At 42.1% G+C, this 18,784-nt stretch overlaps 1 protein-coding gene and 1 long non-coding RNA gene across 3 annotated transcripts in view; one reads left to right on the top strand and one right to left on the bottom strand.

Annotated features, from left to right (window-relative positions):
• Positions 1–2,446: 2,446 nt before the first annotated feature.
• On the bottom strand, positions 2,447–6,902 carry LOC134518006 (uncharacterized). The gene is made up of 4 exons (XR_010071808.1): positions 6,778–6,902; positions 5,793–5,913; positions 4,587–4,670; positions 2,447–3,451 (listed from the first exon to the last, which is right to left on the bottom strand). It is a non-coding gene; the product is annotated as an uncharacterized LOC134518006 (long non-coding RNA).
• FHIP2A (FHF complex subunit HOOK interacting protein 2A) overlaps positions 6,485–18,784 on the top strand; it is a 33,358-nt gene continuing 21,058 nt past the window's right edge. Inside the window, exons 1-3 of one of the 2 annotated variants that reach the window (XM_063340164.1) lie at positions 6,485–6,895; positions 14,742–14,820; positions 16,737–16,906. In XM_063340164.1, the coding sequence (XP_063196234.1) occupies positions 6,497–6,895; positions 14,742–14,820; positions 16,737–16,906 (648 nt within the window). In that variant the 5' untranslated portion in view covers positions 6,485–6,496. The remainder of the gene's footprint in view (positions 6,896–14,741; positions 14,821–16,736; positions 16,907–18,784) is intronic. The other variant, XM_063340165.1, reaches the window with a different exon arrangement.

The raw sequence follows: 18,784 nt of genomic DNA, 5'->3' as shown, positions 1-18,784 counted from the left end.
CGCACATCGCTGGAGTGAAACATGAGGCCACGCTGCCCTCTGCGGGCTACCATTGAGCACTGGGATGAATTGTTTTGCAGCGTCTCATGGAAACTGATTAACACCAGTACAAGATTTCTACGTCTGAACACTGAATTTTGACATACGCTGTACATGTAATGCCAAATATAACAATTGGTTTTCTGCTGCCTGGTTGTTCTTGCTGGAGAGGGAGAAGGAAACACAGACTGCACACATCTGATTACACCCCAGGAACAAATAACAGCTCAATATGACTCCACCTGGGAATTCCCAGGAGGCCCAGAGACTGGGGATAACAGCTTCTGAACATAAAATCAGAGAAACCAAATGGATGGAAATACTTCACTCAGCACAGGAGCTGCCAGGCAGGAATCGAGGACAGTGGATTACAGCACCACTCCAAGATCTACTCCGGAACAGGTTCCATTATATTAGGCATATTACAAACACAGGTCTGCTTACTTCAGCATTTCACAACATGAGGACTGAATGTCAAACCAGTCCAAAGCAGCCTCAGGCAAAAGAGCAGGGATGAGGAACAGAAACATTTCTGGATGACCCCGGGTCTACTACAGACTTCATTTGCTTTGCTTGTTGTCAGTAGTGCCTCCAGCTCAGTTCCTTAAAGGCTTCATCCAAGTGCAGACGCTTGTTCCTACAGGGATGATGACTCAAAAAGAATTACAGAAGATCAAATTGTACACGCTTTTTCTGGAAATGCAGTTTGGCTCAAAGGATAGCTTCTGAGCATGAAATTCTAACTGGAAGTGTTCAGATGGTTCCCTCTACTTTCACCTATAGGTACAATAATGCAATGGTGATGTATAGGGTCACTCTCACCTCTTGGGGAATCACACAAGAATTTAGTTAGTTGTCTCTTGACAAGGGCAAGTGTTTGAATACAAGACCCTCCCTAAATTCATTGGGGTGTAGTTGTTGCAAAGATGCAAATATCATGTGGGATGTGATAGCCACAGGGGTAAGTCAGTGTCTTTGTAAACTCAAACCAGTCCTGTAGCTTCAAATAACATCATTTGAGAATCAAGTGGGACAAGCGAACTGCTGTCGTGTAGCAACCAAAGCTTTTACGAGCCAAGTAACACACAGCACTTAAGCCCAGAGGTAACATCACTAGTTGGTATACTAATTCATTCTACACAGGATACATAGGGGTTTGGGTTTTGTTTTTGGTTTTGTTTTTTTCACAAAAAATAGCTACAAGGGAGTCTCTTTGAACCTTGCTGCTGTGTCCAACAGATGAAACCAGGTCATCTGTGCCCTCTGCTGGTGCAAGCAGGTTCCTGCCAAGAAGCCACGAACGGAACTCACAGGTGTCACTGGCCACCTCCCTGGTGTAACAAAATACTGAAGAACGTCACTGGACTTTTGTCGTGTAACTCTACGGATTGTGAACACTGGAGAGCGTTGTGACACTAGTATTTGGGCCATTCTATATAATAGTGCTATCAATAACTTAAAATTAATCATGAAGCCACTACCAAGTACCTCACACCATAAATATTTTAGGTCCTTCAAAATTAAGACGGTTTACAATGCCAAAATTTAATATCAGACTCCATGAAAGATTTAAATTATGCCTCAGGAAGAAGATATATTAATTGAAACTCTGACAAAAACCTACTTTTAATTGCGGACTAATGCAAAAGAGCGACCTGAAAGTTCCTATACTTGCATAGTAGTAATGTGCCTGAAATATTTTGCATAACACATATTGCCTATCAAGATCAGCTTTTGCTTATGATTAAACAGATTATCTGATGACATTTTAGGGATTAACAGATTATATCCCTAAATCCAAAGATGTAACTAACACAGAAATCTTATTATGCATTAGAAAACAAACTATGCAGTCAGACCTGATCTGAAAATTACTCAGAAATCTCTTAGTAGGGTCAAGGCTGAGCACCTAAATTCTACCCAGAAATACATGCAGATTCTGGTTGCTAGACTTCCCTTTCTGCAAGTACACACATAAATGATTGAGGGAACCGGTTTACAGCAGCTGGCCTGCTCAAATTATTTTTTTTCCAATATTTTGGTGCAAAATACAGTTTTATGGCTATTTATACCACATTCAGATTCTTGCAGTCATTACAGCTGCAATATAGCATAAACCCAGAAGTTTATCCTTAATCTCTTTGCTTCAGTTTACATTGCTACGAGAACAAGTAAACTTGTGGTCCTGCTAACCTACAGACTTCAGTGAAATTGGCTAAGCTCTGACGGATCATATTCGAGAGTATTTTATCTGTTTTCAATAATTTATATTAATAATAACATATATGCAATACATTAATATAATTATACAAATATATATTTGTGTGCACTTGTAAATACGTAATAATTTATAATAATTACATATAATTGTATATATTATTGCGTAATTATATATAATGGTATATATTATTGCAGATACCCTATGGCAGAACATTCATATATTTACTTCTAGAGGAAAGCTTGGATTATAACACTTCCAGGGGAATAGAAACATTTGAGGAAAACATGATGTGTTTGGAAAAGAAATGTCTCATTTCACTGACAAAGCGTACTTCTGACCTCCTTGTGGTCTCCTTAACAACCCATTATATAAGCTAAAGCAGGGTAGTACAGACAGTGTAACTGAAGTACGAACATAAGACATAGCCTAAGAAATAGCCTACTGGGCACACGGATTTGTCCATCCAGCCCAGTATCGTGTCTTCCACAGTAGCAATGAGTGACGCGTAAAAAGACTTGCAGATGTGACTGGTAAGCAACTGCACAATAGGTTAATGACTAGGAAGTTTTAACCCATTAGAAAACAAATTAATGTCTCTACAGAAGGAGCAGACGTGCAGATGTGGAGCAGGGTGCACAGATCAGGAAATGCCTGAAAATGGGATTTAAAGAAATACTGCATGAGCTGATTACGTGGTGCCACTAGCAAATCAACAAGGAGGGAGGTGTTGCACACAGCTGAGAGCACAGACAACCAGAAAATTCATGACGGAAAATGACAGCCAACAAAAGCATGTATGACACTACATATAAGACACTGATTAAACTTGGGAGAAGCATAGTTTGCACTTCAGCCCACTGTATGCTCTTCAGTATCCAATGCACAGAATTCTTGCTTTCTATAATAAAGCCCAGAATCAGAAAGCATGAAGTTGATTGGAAACATCTCTTTAGCCCTCCTCAAAAGCAGAGATCATGCTGAGCCACTAACACTTCATTCTTTATTTCATCCAAGTACTCACTGAAAACATAGATGTCAATCTGGTTATTATAAACACAAAAAATTCCTGTGCAGAATATAAACAGATATTATGCATAGCTCTACTGGCATGTTTTCATTCTGGGGTACAAAAATGTACCTTCCAAATCCTCAACCTCTCTGAAGCAAAAGTCCAGAATGCAGGAAGTTCTTCTGTAATGTAGACAAATACATCCATTAGAGACTGGCCTGGTGCCATCAATCTAAAGATTTTCAGATAGAAAGGCTAGCACATTATCTCACTGTCTCACTCCATTTAAATTGATTTAATCTAGACAATTTCATTAATTTGTAAGAAGGAGAAAAGTTCCCAAAAGCTCAATCAATTAAAATAGCTGTGTCTTAACTCACGTTCAAGCAGAACACTGACTGCATGTGCCACCCCAGAAAAAGAACTACCTCGCCAAAAATCCAACCCAAACCCAAACCAGCAGAACTCTGCTCTCAAGAGTCTTAAAATAGGTAGTAATACTTGTGTTTATTTCAGTAGAAACAACATCAAGCATGAGTATTGTTGCATATGACATGACATTGGTAGCCTGTCCATAACCGAGTCATATCAAATTGAATCATCTCCAATGAGAACAAGAAGTATCCAAACAGACTGTAATCTCAGCCAAATTCTTTTGCACTCACACTGGTGAAATAATTTTTCCATTGGTTTCCAGTGATTTCCATTACTACTGGTCTGCCAGTATGTATCTAACATTCCCAGCAGTGAGAAATACCTCCATACACTTGAAAGATTTGAGATTACTTTAAAGAGCATAAAAACCCCATCTCTACAATTTTCAAAACATATAAGCACCACAGACTGGATTCTGCAGTATGGCTAAGAACTCAAGCTCAATATATTGTTAAGTAAATGCAGGGTTATTTGCAGACATTCAATTTGTTTAATAAGCTTAGGGATAATTATACAATTGTGATATTTTCTCTGCTGCCTTTACTGCAAGGCATTTCATATTGAGAAGTCCTAATAAGTCACTTTTACAACCAAAACTTGAATGCCAACCACAATGAAATGTTCTGTTTTAAAAAAATGGGTTTATATACATCAGGCACTCTTAGAATAATAAGAGGCCCTCAAGCATTAGAAAAGCTTTACCTCACCATCTGTGAAGAGGTGACTTATGATTTCATAAACTGTGAAGTACGCTTAGGAATACTCTCACTGTTATAAAACTGTCTCCTTTTATACCTTCATGATATCTTACTGTTTCTTTATTCATTATGCTGCTCAGAGATGGGAAGGCCCAGGCACACTCAAAAGAGCATTTTAAATTACCGTGTTCTCTTAGACACCTTAATCAAACACGTGTGCCTTAAATCCACATTTTCTTCAGAAGCGACGCAGGCTCCAAAATGGTATCTACAGTGAGAGAATGGGAAGGTCCCCATTAACATGGTAAACACCCTCACATTAATGAGAGAAAAGCTGTACCGCTACTCAGCCCACTTGCTGACAACATGTTTGCATTCGAATCTACAACACGTTATTTGTTTTTCTTTTTTTAATGAAAGCAATACAAACGTTCAATACAAACCAGGTAAGTAGGCTGAATGTAGCCCCTGAACTGTATTTACAGTCTAAAAATACTAATAAATGTAAGTATTTAAATATTTAAAATATAAATAAATATAAATAATAATCTGGATGTATTGCACAACTATAGTAGATACCACTGAAATTCATCTGAAGAAGGGTTTGCCTCCTAGAGCACACTTAAAACCTCTAATAGAACTTTTTCTGCTAAATCGTAGAAGATAGGCACCTTCCAAATGCAGCATCCATCCAGTTAATAATTACCTAAACGCAGAGATGGTACATACGTTTCATCATATGACTACCCACATAGAAAATTTACATTTCCTAAGAACATCTACAGAATATAACTTGACAAACCCACAATAATTTTTTTTTTAAAAAAACATAATTGCCTTTCAAATTTATGTTATTTGATATGTCTGGATTTTGAGAAGAAAATAGCTAGGTCTGCTCCTTAGCAACTTCAGCAAAGGTGTCCACATACAACTAGTATTTATTTCCATACAGTACTTGGACTGCAGCTCTCCGTGCCTGCAAAGCATGGAGGCAGTAACAACAGTCAGTACAGCAGAACCATTAGTAAGACTTCACCACAGGATCAACATAGTCAGACTTTCCAGATGACACAATTTAAAACACAGGAGTTAAATAGTAGCCTTTTGATTCATCTCTGCTTGCTCTAGCATATGAGGAAGATGGTGTTCATTAATCTCCAAAAACTAATGAGAAAGTTTTTCTCCATTTGGTACTACAGATTCGCTTCCCTTTTCCATACTGGTCTGTCACCTCCCTAAGATTTCACTCTGCTCCCCCAGTACCGAATCAACCCTGTTTCCCTACTTCCATTTGCCCAGCACCCTAACACTGTCCCATGAATTGTAGCTGTTCCCAAAACACCACACCGCCCACCAGCTACATTCATAACCTCTGCTCACCCGCCCTCACCTCTGCTTTTCCTGCAGCATGGGAAGATGGCAGGGATGACCTTTTCCGCTGAAATATTTGGCTTTGAGGTGAAGTAAAGCCCTCTTCGTCTCTCCTATGGTTCTGTGATTCCTTCAAAGCTCTGGGGAAAAAAAAACAGCCATGAAAGAGGTAACAAGCGCACTGCCACAAGCCCCCTCACGCTTGTCCATGGCAATGCCCAGAAGGACTGTGGTCAGCCAGGACCACACCACCAACCCCACCGGCCTCTCATCCAGCAACAAGATGTCACTGACTTTCTGAGCTTATCACCCTAACGTTTCTTTGTGGGGAGCCGGGCATTTCGATGTTTCCCTGAGGACCTGGCAGTCCCTGGGGATGGTGACAGATCCCAACAGTCCCAGCAGACAGACAGTCAGGCCTTCAGCCACCCGCACCAAGGCTGCTCCGCTGCGCCTGGGTGGAGGCGGTGGCCGCCTCACGAAGCAGAGCGGCATGTGTAGACCCAGAGCCCTTTGTGGGAGCCCGATGGCGGGCCTCCGCGCACGGAGACAGAGGTGATAGTGGGTGCCTGTTCCCCCTCAGCCCCCCGTGCCCGGGGGTTGCCCTCAGAGGTGGGGGGCTGGCCCGGGGCACCCCGAGCTCGCCGTGCGCTCCCAGCCCCGGCTGTGTCCCACACCGCCCGCACCCCGGGGGCCGGCACAGGCGGCCCGCTTCGATCGACAATGCCAAGGGCACGGCCGGGCGGCAGGACGACGCTCCCGGCTGCCCGGGCCCACGGCCCCGGGCGGAGCGGGCCGAGCCTCCCCGCGGCGCAGGTTGCTGCGTGCGGGGGGTGGCGGCCCCTGCAGGCCGCGCCGGGGCGGACACCCGGAGCCTCGGCAGCCGGCGCCGCAGCCCGGCGGTGTCAGTGCCACGGTGTCCGCCGGGGAGCGAGAGGCAGAGTCGGCGGCCGCCCGCCCGCCCCATCCATCCCCGCGGCCAGGCCGCCGCATGCAGCCCTCACCCTGGAGCGGCGGCGGCGGATCGAGGAGCTCTCGCGGTCCTCCCGGCAGCGGCTGCTCCAGTCGCGGGACAGGATGTTCTCCAAGTTCACCTCCATCCTGCAGCACGCCGTGGAGGCGGTAAGGCCGCCGGCGGGCCCCGCCACGCCGCGCCGGGGATGCGAGCCGGGCCTAGCCGCCCAGTGGGCCCCGCGGGGAGGAGCGGCGGGGTTGGGGGGGGCTCGGTACCGCTCCCTGAGCGCGGTGCCCCTTCCCCGGGGCGTGCTGCCGGGGCAGGGCTGGCGGCGAGGGACCCCGCCGAGCCGGCAGGTTCGCCGGCTCCGGCTCGCCCCTGCCGCGGGGTAGGGAGGCGGAGGCCGAGCTGCCCTGGCGGGCCCCGCGCGGAGCCCGGGAAGGGAGCGAATCGGACCGGGGCTGCCGGGAGAGCGGGGAGCGGCCGCTACCCGCGGCGGGCCCGGGCGGCCCTAGCGCAGCCCTCGCCGCCGGCGGGAGCGGCCTCCGGGCTGTCACCGCCGGGAACCGGCCTTCCTGGGCGTGAGGGCGGCCCTTCCCCTGCCCGGCCGCGCCGGCTGCTTTCTGCGAAGCAAATAAGAAATGAAGTGAATTCAGGAAACTCCTCAGGGTTTCTCTGCTTGTCGTGGCCGGCAGACAACAACAGCAGCCGCCCTCTGCGGTGCTTTTGTGTGGTGGTGTCGCTTCCAAACCGGCGTTTTTGTCCCCGGTTTTGTTTTAACTCGGGGAGGGTGGACAGGGAGGCCGAGGGGATGTGGGGTTGTGTGTGTTCGGCTGGGTTTCATCATGGAGACTCGCACGTCGGTGCCCATCGCCGCCCGGGGGAGAGGAAAGCAGCAGGGCCTATTTCCGAAGCTGCCATTTCTCTAGGCCGCCTTCATCTTATCCTGCTTATCAGGAGTCGCTTACTGTCTGCACGATTTATTTTTGTTTGCTTTTCGGCAAGGTGGGGTCCTGGCAGTAATGTCTCTGGCTTTCAGCGCCTTTCCCCGCAAGGCAGGACAGCTGCGGGACGGAGTTTGAAGAGGTGCATCTTTGGTTAGGTGCTAAAAACTGGCAGTGAAATACTGCGGAAAGCAAAGGCAGAAAGTGTTGAAGGAAAATGGTTCAAATGGTTGGAAAAAAAGAGCCTAGATGCCAAATCCTACCTCATGTGAGGGGCACTCTTTGTGCATTGATGTATGCCTCCATGCTGCAAATACTTAATCATATGCTTGACTTTATGTGTGCCTGTAGTTCTGCAGTCTTTAGCAGGACTGTTCAGGTTTTCAAGTTAAGCATGTATTAATTAATTGCAGGTTCCTAGTTTGCTCTTTTAGTGGTAGAGTGGCAATTGGAAAGGAATGTTTTAAATAATGATGAAGCGACTTATTTGAAAATTCTCTGTGACCACATATGAATGCCTTCAATAGACATTGGAGGAGAAACAGAAATGAGTGACTGCCCGACTAAAGGAATCTTGTTACGGTGAGCCGTGCCATGTTTTGAATAAGAGTGGATGACTGAGTTGTACAGGAGCGCAGAAATTATTCTTTCAGGCCTAGTGATTCAAGATATCTAATAAAAGTTATTCCTAGAAGAATGTTTACATTATTGATGGCATACAAAAAATAAACAAAAAGAACTGCATTTATTTGAGATCCATAAAAAATAGGAAAAATGAATAAGTTGAATGGAAAAGGGGTAAAGTAGAGATAGTAGGGACCAGGCCATCTTTTTTAATTGCCTCACCCTGCTAACACCCCTGTGATGGACCTTCTGATAATAAATACTGTGCTGAATTGCATTTACAGGGTTGTGACAAATACCGAGCACCACATGCTAGGAAGGAAACATGGGATCACGAAAGCAAGGGGATGTTAAGAACATTTCCTACTTTAGCTAGAAAGTTTGACCTAGTAATTCAAACACAGAACTGAAAAATAGAAACTTTTAACCACTTTTGTGGCTGTATGACTTCAGATCATTGTTTCGTTCTCTCTTTAATGAAAGTATGTGGGCTAGTTAGCTTTGCTACTCTGAAAATGAAACTGGTGTAAATCCCAAACATTAGATAAGTCCACCTTGATGCTGCCTGCTGTTTTCAGAACCTAGAGAATTTGGAGCTTCATTTTTATTTGCTGTTTTTGCTGCAAAGCAAGTATAGCTCGTTCAGCCTCGAGTAGACTTGGTTTCAGCCCTGAATATCAGCAACAGAACTGGTAGCTAAGATATAAACTCTCAAAGGTTTTGGGTGCCTACCTCCCAGAGGAATTCAGTTGCAGCTGAACAGTTATCAGCTGAGCTGGAAATTTAAATTTAAATTTAAACTTGAAGAAGTGCCTGGGCTTAGCTTTCCTTGGTAGGATGACTTTTAAATCAGGATTGTTCGGGTAACCCTTCTCCCCTGTCGTTTCTCTTGCACATCACTTATATAAAGCTGCTGTCCTGCCTCAGGGCCCACAGGCCTGCAGACTTTACAGAGATGCATTTAAATAGTAAGAGTTCCTGTGTTATTAGATAATCATTGTTACCTTACCCTCAATATGCCATGTCTCTGAACTATGACGAGGAGTTCCAAAGGTTGACAGTCTAATACACGTAGAAATATTTGCCTTTCACTTGCTGTGAGTGTACCGCTTTTTAATTGACTGCCTTCATGGCAGGACTGTGATGAGGTAAACAGAAGGGACCAGTTGCTTTTTATTTCCTTGAATAACTCAAAACTTTTAGTCTTTTCTGCCTAAACTGTCCAAGTGTGTGAAGTCATATTCTCAATTTTCATTACAACTGAATCCTAATTTTTGCCACCTCTAATCATATGTCAATCCTGCCAGTATTTTAGATATTTTTGCCCTTTCTGGATTTCTCTGCAGCATCCAGATGAGCAAGAACCACTGTGGTATCATCCCAACGGAGCATCATTAAATTGCTTTGGGTGGGTTGGTGAGAACGGTGGAGGGGACTGCAGTCTTTGACTGCAGTTACCTTACTTCAGCGCAGAATAGAAATGTTGCTAATATTAATGAACCTGTGACAGTTTATAGATGGCTTGTCCCCAAAATGTTTTCTCTTTGCAATGCATTTCTGATATACTTTTATCGAAACATATTCCAGGAGTGCTACACTCTCAGCAGCACACAAAATGGAGTGTACAATAACAAAGCAGCAAGTTAGACTTACTTTTTTCTCTTATCTTGTGCTCTTCACTCATGTTTCCCTAGAGTAGCTTGTCTGTAAAATAGCTTGTCTGTAAAGGGGTCACTCAGTGTTCAAAGAACTTCTGTTTGTGTTTGACTTGGGCTTTCAGGAGATGTTTCCTCTTAATAGCGAACTCAAAAGCATGTTTTTGAGCTGCATACCTGGAGCAGGAAAAACATGATTTTGATTGTTTTGAATTTTGCAATTTGCTGTCAAACAAGATTATTTGTATCATGATTTTGGTATCTGGGAGTGAGTTTAGATTTTGGTGTCTGCTGCACATTTTTGGGACCCCTCTCTACCAACGATTCCACTGTATCTCTTACACTAGTACCTTAACATGTTTTTAAGTAGCTTCTTTTCTGTTCATGTTTTCGGGCAGAACTGAGCTTTGAAAGATATTGAGTCACTTGCCACAGCTACTGCTTCAAAATCATTGACTGCATAACTTCTCAGAACAGGATTTCTTCTTCTTGAAACCACTTTATTTGATGTAATGACCTCACATTACTGATTGTTTTAACATTGTGCTGCTATTAACAAATTCTGATGGTGAAATTTAATGCATGGCTTGCAAGCATGTGCAGTCTTAATTTTATATGTGAAAGCAGTGACCGTTATAAACTCTGTGCCTTCAGCAGCTGAGGAAATAAAGTAAACCTTCCAGCAGTAGTCTTTTTTCAGATTTTCCTTCGGGGCAAACCTTCACACAAGTAAAGTAGTAAGATTGAAGAAAAACATCGTCTGCTGTAGTTTTCCGTGTTTCAGTCAGGGGAGTGTGCGTGCACTTCCCCTTCATTTCTCTTTGACCCAATTTCCGCTTTCTTTTTTAGTCTGGCATCTGACCAGCCAGTACCTGTTATTGTTTTATAGTGTTTTCTTTACTTTGTGAACTTGTCCAAAAGATCTTGAGGATATCACCAGCTTCCATTGATTCCATTGTTTTCAGTAGTGAACTGCACTTCTGAAAAAGCATGTATGAAAAATATGACTGATTTTTACATGCATAAAGGAATTGCTGTTAAATACTGTATATTTATAGGTTTCTTTGCTCTTGACATTATTTTTTCTTTCCTGCCTAAACACAAATTCTATATACTTCTGAAAACTACCTGGAACTGTATTTTGGGCAGATTATATAACGAGCAGACTATAGTTCTGGTCAGAGATCTATAGCTCTCCTGAGAACAGCACTTTTCTGGAAGGAGTGGGGTTCGATCGTTAGTAACGTCTTGTCACCAGGATGATAAGGCAGCATGTGTTAAGTTTAGTTTGTAAATGAGAACACTCGTTTGCTCACTCCCAGGAAGCTTGACTGCTGGAGTTGGGGACCAGATGGAAGAGCTAATCAATGTCTACTCAAATGGGCTGGTTTTTAGTAGTGTGCAGTGAGTTTTGGCTATTTGACATACCAGCACCCACACCGCAGTCTTTAAGATGTTGGGGTATTTTTTCACAAAGGAGGAGAACTTCACTTGGAGATTAGGAATCAATAGCTCAAAATTAATAAGAACATATGTAATTACATCAAAATTAATTAATATAATTGCTAGGAATAACTGCACTTCTAAGGTAATTCCTTCAAATTAGACAAATAGCAGGTATTAATGGCATTCACAATGAATTGTGTTTTGCATCAGAATCTTTATACAAGTATGCGTACCTTTACAAAAGCGTGATCACTCAGATTGGCAACTGTAACATGTATTTCATCTCAGCTGGTAGCTAATAATTCATCCTAAAATAGAAACTACAACTTCATCCTGGAACTATCTGTCCTAGCAGGGTTAAAGCACATCAACCAGGTGTTTGGGAGGTTACGTTTTTCTAATGCTTTCCAGTGCTGGGCTTTGTTTGATACCAGCTGGACTAAGCTGGTGTCTTAGTCTTGGTCTTTACCTTGACTTTGTGTCTAAATAACTGAGTTAAGAGGCTTGGGTTTTTTTTCATTTTTTGTCAGTAAAACACTTTTCTCAGAATAATACATAGCATTGCTGGAGTTATATCTCTGTTCACTGGAATAGCTGTGCTGTAAAAAAGCAGATTTATAGTAGGTCCATCTGCAGTGGGAAGAGGAATTTGGGGAGTGGGGAGTATTTGGGGGTGGGGATACTTTAACTGAACAAGTAGGGAAATACGATTTTTTTTAGTATTGTTAGGAGTTGCTGGGTCTGGTAGCCCAATGCAGGCGAAGCTGCCACAACTCTGTGTCACTGTGTCTAGTCGGTGGCAGGGTTGATTGTATATTCCCAATAGCCATGCATGTACACAAAAGCATAGGTGCACACATGCTAATGGTATCTCTGTTTTGTATCTGTCTTGCAGTCCTTGGTCAGAGAAGACTCTGTGAAATCACTGAGTATTTTAATTAAAAAGGGCAGAACCTGTCCCTGAATTACCTCTTCACCTCTGAGAGGAGTCCCTGGAGGCGTTTGGTGGGAGGGAGAATGTCTGTATCCACAGTTCTCTCCCGCGGTGGATAAATTATTGACAGTGCTGAGAATTGAAATCCTTTTCCTGGCACTACTCAGAGGCACTAAATTCATCTTGAGGCAGATGAGGCTAGAAGGAGTGGAGAGGAAAATGACATCAGTCAAGGATAAATTTTTAATGTTATCTATCATGTGTTACTATGGAAATAGAGTGGTCTGAAAGGCCTGGTATTCCTCAAAAGTCGTCTCTGTGCCATTCATCAGCCAGAGTTGAGTTTTCAGTATAGTTTTATTACAGAAAGATGCAAAATGATCATTACATTGCTTGAAATACACATCTACAGAAGCAAAAGTGACATACGAAGCATGATACAAAATACCGTGTACTGCATCTTCAGTTTGTTCAGTTGTTCTTCTGAATTTCAATAACCTAGTAAACTTCATAGTAAAATAAACTAGTTTTGTCCAGCGTGCAGTGTCCTTATACTTACTCTGTGGTAGCTGGTGTGCTAAAGTGCTCTCAGTGTCCAGCTGTGGAAATATGGAAGACTTAATGAGTCTGCAGACTGTCAGGGAATGGATAAGCAATGTCAGTTTGAGTTCCTGGTTGCCATTTGTGAGGGCACGTTTCCACACAGGATGCAGGTGTAGATAGTTACCAAGCACCACTACTTTTTTAAAGTCTTGGCGTTTCAAAGTCCTGTGTGCAAAGGGTCATTAACAATTAGCATTCCACTTTCTTATCACGGCAGGGCATGCTGTTCATATTCTGGGCTGTACGTCTTTACCAAGATAATAAGTGTCGTTAAATTCCAGGGAAAGAAAAGACTGGTGTGGAAAACCTCCAAGGCTTTTTCTGTATACAGATGTTTGAGCCCTGTGCGTCTGTTTGTCCAAGAACTGAGGCAACTCAGCACTTTTTAGGCCCTGTGAGGAGACACTAGAGGAATTCAGAGTTATTAATTTCAAATGTGGTATCTGTAGCTTCTGGGGAAAAAACTTCTTCACTATGAGGGTGACTGAGCCCTGGCACAAGTTCCTGGAGAGGTTGTGGAATTTCCATCCTTTCAGATATTCAAAAGCCGTCTGGGCATTGTCCTGGGCAACCAGCTCTAGGTGTCTGTGCTTGAGCAGGGGCATTGGACCAGGTGTCTTCCAGAGGTCCCTTCCAACCTCAGCAACTCTGTGATTCTGTGAAGGACGGGACTCCGTAGCTTGTTGGGATGCTTCAGCTCCTTGTTCTTCCCAAAATGGACACAGCAACTTACACAGGGCATTCTTCCTGTTTGCCCACAGGTCTCATTGCTACCGTCATGTCAGGTGATAATCCTTTTTTTCAGGATTACATATAAAAGAATGACTTGAGGACTTGATTGTCAAAAAAAAGCATCAAGCAAGTAGGATTAGGCCTCAGTAACAACAGACCTTCATATGATCTGTTGAGCGGTGGGGTTATTCCCTATAGATTCCCTGATTTTACCAGCTCTGAACATTTTACATTGTGGTCGTAAATTCAGTGTTTGCCTCAACTCTCACTTTGGAAAGCAGAGTGGTAAAATGATCACGGTCCTTCTTTTATCACATGCCGTCTGTGGTGCCATGGGCTGCAGGGCACCCAGGTCTCAAGGTCGGGGAAAAAAGGAGTACTGATGTTGGCTGACCGGGAGGCTGTGTTTCGTTCTCGCAGCATGTTGTTCCTGGGTGCCAGTCATGCCCAACCAGCCATCCCAAATTCCTCCAGAAAAACAGAAATGACATAAGAAATTTATTTCTTAAATAAAAAGAACAACGTGTCAAGCTCTGGGGGTGGGCCTCGTGCAAAAAAAAAAAGAAATAATCATCTTTTAAAAGTTGTGGTTAACAGGAAAAAAAGGCGTGGGAAAAGCTGTGTGAAGCAGCTAATGGGTATTTTTAAGGGAGCAGAGGGAGTGAGGAGAACAGAGCATACAGAAAGGGAAGAGGGCAGCAAGAGTAGATGTAAAGTAACATGATTTTTTCTTGAAGGACAGAACTCTGAGATCTAAACAATTCAAACCCACATTTCTAGTGTTGATTTGCTGTATGAACAATTGCTTATGTTGCTTCAAATAGATTGTCTGGTCATAGAGACATCACAGAGATTATTACTGCTGTTCACAAGCCAGGCAATATGACATGGGGCTTATGTCATGAATAATGTATGTAGTCCTTGTTAAAGGTAAAAGAGCACAGAGTAAGAATTGTAGCTCTAGTCTGTAGCAGGTTACTTCCAAGTATAAGATAAAATTCAATTTAATCTCTGGGGAAATATGTTTATTTAATTCCTAACTGGTTTTTGTTTGTTTTTTTTTTTTTCCCCATAGCTCGCACCTTCCCTTCCACTACAAGAAGATTTCGTTTACCACTGGAAAGCAATCACCCATTACTACATAGAGACATCAGGTAAAAGAAGAAAACATTCTGGGTTTTTGTCTTTATTGTGAAAACTAGAATTCCCAATTTCAGTGTTGTTAAAAATTAAAGATTAAGAAATGCTAAAATGAGTCATTTCTCTTATCAAAATACCAACAATAATAATTAATAATTAAAAATATTGTGTACCTCCATTCATCTCTATAAAAGTAGGCATGAACAATGATGGAGGGAAGTTCTTCTTTTCTGAGTACCACAAAGAGAATTGTACCTTTTCACGTCCGACCCAATTTCTGTCTTCACATATTCTGTTTAATCTGAACAGACTACTACAGGAATGTAGTCCCTGTTATTAACTTCTTTTATTGTTTTGCATCAGGGATTTTCTTTTTCTTTCCAAGATTTTAACAAAAGTAATTTTGTGGTCATACATTTTCCCAGACATATATGAATTCTGTGGCCTCAGCATTAGGTATTTTTTCTTTAATGTCTTGTCTCCATGAAAGGTATTTTGATAACGTGGCTCTGGAAAGTGAATTTGTGAGCAGAATCAGAACACATTTTGTTAGAAGTTATACAAACCTTATTCTGCTCTTCTAAAAAATGTGTATTCTGATGAAATAGGACTGTAGTTACTTCTTCTTAACCTCTTCCCTGGTTTCCTACAACAGTTACGCAACATTTAATTTTTTAATTTTTGGTCCTAGTTATTAAACTATTACGTTTTAAAAGTGAATGTTACCATGCTTTCCTCAGTCTTATTAGTTCTGCATTTCTGCTAGAGTAGCTATTGGCTCTGGGACTGGTGATCTTGTTTATATCAATATTTATTCTTACAAGCTGAAACTCGACCCTTGATTCTAAATACCCATCTTTTGGAACGCTATGTGATGTTCCCTAAGGTAGAAATGACGGGGTGGTAGGGGAAAACTGATACTTGCGATTATATGGTGCAGAATAAAAGCTGACCTCTCTCCCAGGCTTTCAAATGTCTTGTGAAAAACAAGTTCCCACTCAGTAGTTGTATTTCTCTCCTCTGCAGTGGGAGCAGTATTATGCCTAGGAAACTCACGCAAAACGCTCTAGACTGACTGGAGATTAGGTTGTGGTAGAGACCAAAATCACTCTGACATGGCAGTTTTCCTTTGTGATCTTGTTGCCATTGGCATGCAAGTGACAGTTATTTTTAGATTATTGCGTAAGAAGTAGTAGTCATTTCCCTAGTGGGATAGTTGTTCAAGTAGAATTTAGCTGAAAAAACAAAAAGGGAAATCTCCACATGTAGATGTGTTCAACAACATGTTAATGCCAGCTCCCACTGCCAGTGGCATAAATCCACAGCAGTTTCATGACTTCAGTGTAATGAAATCAGTGTCTTACCCTTTCCTTCATAAAGTCTGAGAGAATGCTCTCTTAATGCATAAAGTATAAAAGACAAATCTAAAAACTTTTGAAGAATAAACAGCGTGGAATTTGTGTTTTCTTTGTTAGAAAAAACCATTTATTTAGTTATCTAGTTTGTAAAGAAACTGATCATGATTTTAAAAAAGCTGAAGTTAGAGGCTGTTTAATGGATTTCAGAATACAATGTGAAGAGTCAAAGAGGAAGTTATCAAGATGGGGTGGATACTAACCGGAAGATTGAGAGTGGGTGTTTCTCTCCCTAAGCTTGGTGTAAAAGTTTTCCTTTCTGACTGTGTAATTAATGCATGTTTTGAAATTTGGCGTTTCACCTTTTCCCCATTGCAAGGTTAGATATCTGCCTGATGCATATTCTAGTTTACATTTCTGAAAATTTGGTTTAAGACATGTTAAAAAACATACTTACTATATGTAAGATTCTTTAAACGAGTGGTCTTGTTTTTAAATCTTAAATTTGTAACTGAACTTAAGAAAAGTGAGGACAATATTTTAATAATTCCTAATTGCACATCTCTTCTATTTAGATGACAAAGCTCCCGTGACTGATACCAACATTCCTTCTCACCTGGAACAGATGTTGGATATTCTAGTTCAAGAAGAAAATGAGAGAGAATCAGGCGAAACAGGACCATGTATGGAATATTTGCTACATCACAAGATTTTGGAGACACTCTACACACTAGGAAAAGCTGATGTATGTACTTCTCAGCAGAGCAAGTGTGTGAGCTCCTAATTGTAAAAGGGACTGAAGTTCTACAGTAGGTGGTAGTGTGGGACACTGAACTCTAGCAAATAGCTGTTTACTTACGTTACCAACATATTACAAATAACAGTCTTTTACAAGTGTGAGCAAAGTGAGACAACCAGTGAGATGTTGACTAACACAGAACCCTGAGATTGGTTACTCACCACGCTGATAATGTTGACTGTGAAGCTAGAAATAGGAGAAACATTTTTGTTCAGTCTAGAATTTTTCTGGCTTCTACAAGAGAGCGTTATCCCTCTCTGTCCTTTGTTAAGTGTTGGGAGCTGCTTGGGTGAAAAGTGCTGTATTAAATACAAATTTTAATTTTTCTGAATGTGATGAGTTATTGCTCAGAAAGACTTCCATGTCAGAAAGCATTGATTTAAGCTGATCCCCAGACAGCTTTCACATCCAAGTCTTTGGTATGAATGCAGCCCTTGGCAGTTTTGTCTGGTTCTTCTCATGTCTGCCTTGTGGCACATGTGAAATTAGCTTCATGGTCTTGGTGCATTCTTGTTGCTGTCTTTCTTGGCAGACTTATGAGCTGAAATGTATGGGGTTGGATGGATCATGGGGTAAAATTAACTTGGCAGCCCTTGCGCTAGAACTTTTTGTATCACGATGCAGGTGCAGTTAGGAAACTGTGGTGTATCCTGTTCCAAGAATAAATGGAGCTCGTCGTGGTTTCATTCTCAGTCAGTCTTTTACACATTGTCATGAGTTTTTAGTCTGCTGGATTTTACATGTATAGACAATGTAGGGTACTAGCTGTCTGAGCCTGGGATGTTCCTTGCTCTGGAAGGACCAGAGCTCTACAACTCCTGTTACTGTACCAGCTGTCCTGCAATCAGGCTAAGGTACCTGATGCATTGAAAGTACTTGCTCAGAAATACAGCTAGTTCAGTAATCTATAAACTTTGTCAAGAAACCAAGATGAAATGGTGACATATGTGAAGCGGGTAATTAGTAGGATGTTTCTAAGAGTTGAGAGAAGTCATTTTGCACTCATGCAAATACGCCTGTACCAGCAATTCCTGTGCAGCCTGTCTTTATACTTTGCCACTTGTGAGTTGATACATCTGAAGTAAACACACAGTTCAGTGCTTGCAAGATGTTGCAAAGATCTGTTGCAAAAAGAATAATATCCTTTCACAGCAACCACTTAGACTTACTGCATTATTGTGGATGCATCCTGGTGGTACACATTTTGTCATTCTTTTCAACAGATTGCTTGACAACTCAGTGATAATTACGTATTAATAATCTGGGGATAATTACCTTGGAAGGAGAACAACTAGGCAGTTGTCATTCCTGGCTATTGCCACCCATGCTCCATTCACCTGTGCAGTGAACCAGATGAGGGAGATGACGTGGGTTAAAATTAACCTCTGGAATGACAGCATTTATTAACGTGGTAGAGCACATTAGAGTCGGGGGAATTTAGCTAGAAGCAAAGGTACAGAAAGGACCACAAGAATCGGATCTCATGGAGATAAGAAAGTGCTTTCATGGGGCATGAGGGACAGCAGAACATGGGTCTGGATGTTCCAAAGATACTTGTGATTTATATTCTGCTGAATCTCAGTGAATACAACAGTTTTCTCTTGTCCTGGAACATCTGTGCATTTATAAACACTTTACCTGTCTAAGGTTAATTGCTCGTGAATTTAAAAACCTTTTGTAGACATGTAGATGTTTTGTGGCACAATACCGTAAAAGACAGCAGACCTGTAGCCGATTCATTCAGAGTTAATTTCCCCTCGTTGCTGTGTTGATAGGGAATATTTCCTGGAAAGACTGGTAGAAGTGTTCACTAGAGCAATTTAC

Source organism: Chroicocephalus ridibundus, chromosome 6, assembly GCF_963924245.1.
Source record: "Chroicocephalus ridibundus chromosome 6, bChrRid1.1, whole genome shotgun sequence".
Classification (NCBI taxonomy): Eukaryota; Metazoa; Chordata; class Aves; order Charadriiformes; family Laridae; genus Chroicocephalus; species Chroicocephalus ridibundus.
The sequence above is the reverse complement of the archived record's forward strand: the minus strand, read 5'-3'. Positions and strand labels throughout refer to the sequence as shown.